The sequence below is a fragment of the Anopheles aquasalis genome, chromosome 2 (genome assembly GCF_943734665.1).
Source record: "Anopheles aquasalis chromosome 2, idAnoAquaMG_Q_19, whole genome shotgun sequence".
Classification (NCBI taxonomy): Eukaryota; Metazoa; Arthropoda; class Insecta; order Diptera; family Culicidae; genus Anopheles; species Anopheles aquasalis.
The window spans coordinates 36,337,501-36,342,500 of record NC_064877.1 but is presented as its reverse complement, the minus strand read 5'-3'; the positions used below and the strand labels follow the sequence as shown (position 1 = coordinate 36,342,500).

General features: G+C 49.0%; 1 protein-coding gene across 2 annotated transcripts in view; it reads left to right on the top strand.

Moving 5' to 3' along the window:
- The first annotated feature begins 2,068 nt into the window (after positions 1 to 2,068).
- The window catches only part of LOC126572029 (ATP-binding cassette sub-family C member 4), a 7,291-nt gene continuing 4,359 nt past the window's right edge, over positions 2,069 to 5,000 (top strand). Inside the window, exons 1-2 of one of the 2 annotated variants that reach the window (XM_050231033.1) lie at positions 2,069 to 2,129; positions 4,288 to 5,000. The exon at positions 4,288 to 5,000 is cut by the window's right edge and continues 82 nt beyond it. In XM_050231033.1, the coding sequence (XP_050086990.1) occupies positions 4,552 to 5,000 (449 nt within the window). In that variant the 5' untranslated portion in view covers positions 2,069 to 2,129; positions 4,288 to 4,551. Of the gene's footprint in view, positions 2,130 to 2,757; positions 2,867 to 4,287 lie in introns of those variants that run through there. The other variant, XM_050231034.1, reaches the window with a different exon arrangement.

The following is a 5,000-nucleotide window of genomic DNA, read 5'->3' as shown; positions in this document are numbered from 1 at the left end:
GCGACTAATACAACAATAATAAAACTTTGCAACAATAAACGGACTAGGCAACTATTTACATAACGACATAACAAGAGGCTATTCTTTCCTAATGGTTCTTTCATTTCATATTATTGGATGCTTTCGATTCGATTTGATGAACCCATTCGTCACTTAAGAACGTATGCCAGAAACAACGCCGTTTAATGTTCGACAGTGTATTGAATGGATGAAATGCGAAAATGAAAGTGTGTTTTTATGTATCTTATACATTGTTTGTTTTTTTTTAACAAAACCCATCAATAGCTATGTGTTTTTGGAGCCAATCACTAACGCATATTTTCTCCCCGAAAGATGGCAAAACTGTAATTACTAGAGCATAAAGCGAGAGAACAGAAACATTCCAATGAAACAGGGAGCGGTCTTGGCGGATAGGTTGTTCAGAAAATTTTAACTTTATCAAACAAATTACTCATCAGTTTTGACAACGATTAGTATTATTCACGGATTGCTATACGCGGTATGGTTTTTTTTAACACGTTGTTGCTAGTGAACGCTAGAGCTCTACAAGTTGCTACATGCGGAGTACTCTAGTCCCATGAAGGATGATCAAAGGTAAATGATCACTTTCTACTTGCACCTTGCACAAGATAATAAAGAAGGCTTTAATGTAAATGATATTGATTGAAATTATCAGTTATTAAGGATTATTTCCAGGGACTCTCTGTATGCTTTACGAGACAAAGAAGAGAAAAGGTACGGCATCTTTCAGCTACTTTGAAAGGGTGATAGAGTGATTAAAAATCTGTAAAGAAATATACTTTTAATAAACATACCAACCTTGAACCGAAATGAAATAGAACATAAAAAAGGGATTCAAGTTAAATTCAGACTTCAGCTTGAAAGAGACTTGAAAGAGAAAAGCTGTTTCCTTTCCATATTTTGGGCGTTAATTGGACCTCCAGAATTTTCGAATAATAAGATTCTTGTTATAGGAATCTGAATCAATTTGTTGCGAAAAACAAACGCTAGTACGACAATATAAAGCAATAAGTTCGTTGTAAACTGTCTCAAGGATAATTATGCTACTATTTCACACGCCAGGCTGTGATTGATAACGTGGGAACAGCGCAGCGCATTTTGGAAGTACGGATACAGAGAGACAGAGAGATAAAAAGTGATAGAATTAAAAGAAAAACAGAGTGGAAAATCGGAAGCGAAAAGAGAGCTCCGGCTACAGAACAAAGGTAGGAAAATTGCACTCGAACAAGAACAGACGATCTAAGGGTCAGCTAGCAGCCAGAAATGTCGCCCAAACAGAACCACGCGTAACAACGACGGGCAAAACCGGGCACTTCTACGCGCCTATCCGGTATAAGCGGTTACTGATAACGCAGGGCGCAGGAGATCGAACCGGATTCCCATATACAGACCTAGCTTACCTATCGAGGCATTAGGCGAATGCGGTCGAAGCGAGGCCATGCTCGGCTGCCGGGACGGTAGCCGCACGGACATGCGCGATCCGCGCCGTTCCTGACCGTGAAGCAGTTTGTTGTCGCGTAGCAACGATACGTTCATCAGCCGGGGGTTCGGGGTGTTGAAAATGGTCCGGTTTTCGCGCCATCGAGCCCTGGTGGAAGAGAGAGTATCGATAAGAGATAGAGAGAGAGAGAGAGAGAGAGAGGGTTAGAGAACACATGTTAGAATGGTCTGAAGGGTTACGATATTGGTAATTGGGGAAAACATGTATGCAATTTTGTACAAGCACTCCCATGATGTCACCTGAAATGATTCAATGACCCCCATTAACCGCGTGCTTGTTGCACAATATAGTGTAAAAAGGGCTTAGGCTGGCAACTGAAATGTTACAATCCGTGGTGAAATGTATGTAACTGTAAGCCGTGGCCTCGTTGAATCGTGTTTATGAAGCAAATCAAACAAGACAGCATCGCTTATCAGTGACAGGCCTAGCGGTCTGAGGTGGCCACGAATGCAGATAGATAATACGGAACAATGCGCGTCGACGCGTGTTCCTCTTTCGTCGTCGCTCTCGGCGATGCTCGCGGCGTATCCGTTCGTTAGTAGCACGGGAACGTTGACATCGTGTGGACCGTTGGAAGTGAACTCGTGTCCGTACGTAAAGCTCGTAGGTTAGTATACCCCTCACCCCCTCCCTCACGCCTGTTTCACATACGTTCTACGAATAATATCGAAGTATTGTTTCGCTCAACATCATCATCATCGTCATAGAATGTCACCCAAAACCAGCGCACGCCTGCTTTGCTCTCTCGTGAAAAGTGAGCGAGTTTTTCGTGAGTTTTTTTTGGGAGAGTGTGATAGAGACATGCGGAGAAACCGTTCGATAAGACGAAACGTGCCACCACGGAAGCGAAAACGAAAGATCTGTGTCGTCCATTCGATTCATTTTGGTTCTGGTTCGATTAGAAAGATGCCATCATTCTAAAGATAACAACTGCCGGCACGACGACAAAGGCGAAGCGAGTGTGCGTGCATGCGTGCGTGCGCTATGCTACGCCGGCGGAGAAAGTTGTTGAGGTGGGTGAGAAAGCATGAGCGAATGTTGCCGCTCGGTCGCCGGTGGCGTGCCGTCAATGACCCAGCTGTTTTCCTCCGAGCGCATGAATGGGACGACGAACCGGTGCTCTTTCCTTGTCCCTTGTGTGTGCGTTGCGCTCTCGCAAAGTGTTTATTCCACGGTGCCGATTGTTTTCAACTCTCGTTCGCTCGCTCGTTCGTTCGCTCTCTCGCTCTCGGTGGCCACGACCAACGCGAAAAAAAAAACCAACCCTTTCATCCGCGTCAGCAATCGGGCACATCGCCGTCGTCGTCGCAGATCCAAACAACGGTTGGTCCGATGTAGGCGAAGGTATGTAGAGTGTGCTCCTGTGGCTGCTGTGATCTTGTCGTCGTCCGGCCAGAAACGCGCATCACATCGAAGCAAGCCACCCAGCATCCCTGTGTGTGAAAGTGTGGACTCGGACCTGTCTGTTGGTTGTTATGCTTTCGCTCGTAGATTCGCGGAACGAACGTCGTGATCGTTGCAGATCGCATCCGCAGTGTCTATAGGGCGTATTGTTGTGTGGCGAGTGTTTGTGTTATGAGAAAGTAATGTTACTGCAAATATGTGACGCATAGCAGAGGTCCCTCTGCTGATTGCACCCTTCGATCAGAGCGGTGAAGAAAGATCGCAAGGGCTTGTGGAGGGTGGGGCTGTGCTCCTTGCCACAGTGCGCGTTAGTTGTGTTGTTGGGCTGCCCTGTTCCGCCCCGTTCTCTTATTGTATTGATTTAGCAACGTTCGCGGCTCAAGGGTCACGTTGTTTGACCTTAGGTTTGTTGTTAAATTGACGGTTGGTGACCCGCGTTCCCGCTGTTGCTCCCTTCTTCGCGATCTTCGCGAGGCGCACCCCCATCCCCTTTCTCGGGGGGGCTGGAACGATTGATGGCGTCAGTCAGTCCGTCAGTCAGTCAGTTCGCCATTCAGTCAGCCCATGGCCATTTGTGGCTGGATATTTTTAGTGTACGCAAGTGTCGGCTCTTTGTTCACTGTTGAATGGAGGAACGAATGGTGGGAGGGGACCTTTTCGAGTGATCGTACGGCAGCGCATCGCTCCTCCATGGACCGTGGGAACGGCACCTCTATACAACCACCACCACCGCCGCCGCCACAGTATGCAAAACGCGTTCGGATGGTATTGGCATAACTACATTCCCTTTTGTCCCAATTCGGGATGAGTACGAATGATGAACAACCCTCTCTGGTGGCCCTGCATGTATGATCTACCAACCAACTAACCTAACCGAACCACAAACCGGTTCCACCTCCCATGCATTCCTCCACCCCGGCGGACTCTCTTGTTATCTTCACGTTTTTTGTGCGCTCTGAGCAGCATCACGCCTGACTGGCTAGTCTGGTCTGGCCTGGCTGGACATGCTGCTGCAGACCACTATTTGCGACCGTAATGGTATCCAGGTGGAAGTCAACCGACCGGAATGATTAGTTTAGCCACAGTGTTCCAGTGTGCAAAAAAAAAGCACCGATCGATTGTCTGCCGTTGAGTGCCGCCGGTGGATGGTCGGTGTTTAGTCGGTCAGCCAGAGTGAGAGAGGGAGTAAGATCCGCAAGCCAGCTGATCGTGGTGCCAATTCGAGAATTGTGTTAATCAATCTTTTCTCGTTCGATTCTCCGAGATACCGGTTCTGATACACTCAGCAGGTGTTGGGTGCACCCTTATTCCCCCCCTCTGGAACTAATCCCACCGTTTGCATTCATTCCTGCTGCTTCCAGATCTCGTGATTCTCGTCTCAAGTTTTCATTCGCGTCGCGTTGCAGTGTGTCGTGCGCCTCTGGTGAATCCGCCCTCGATGGGACACGGGCATGGTAGTAGAGGGCCGGACATTGTTGTGTTGATCGCTACCACTACCATCCACCGCGCAGCACTTTCATCTGCTAGCAACAGAGACGACGTACGGCTGCGGTTGCCATCGGGAAGGAATCTCAATCAAAAAGACCCACAACCACCACCACGGACCGTACCCCGGGGGCAGGAGAATGAACCGTGAGCATGGGTTCAGCGACGCCAAGCAGACGAATCCAGTGCAGAGTGCTTCGTTCCTGTCGAAGCGTACGTTCTGGTGGCTGCGTCACACATTCCGTAATGGCCAACGGAAGGAGATTACGGAGGAAAGTTTGTACGCCACGCTGCCGGAACACAGTAGCCACGGGTTAGCGGAAACGTTCGAGCGGCTCTGGGCGGAAGAGGAAACGCAGCGTGGGCCCGAGCGTGCCAGCTTCGGACGGGTCTATTGGCGGGCGTTCGGGGTGGAGACACTCGTCTGGGGTTTGCTGTTCTCGGCCTTTGAGACGGCCAACCGTGTGGCGCAACCGCTGCTACTGGGTGAGCTGGTATCGTACTTTACCCCGAAACAGACCGAGATCAGCGAGCGCGATGCGTATCTGTACGCGGCCGGTGTTATCGCTTGCTCGCTACTATCGGTGAT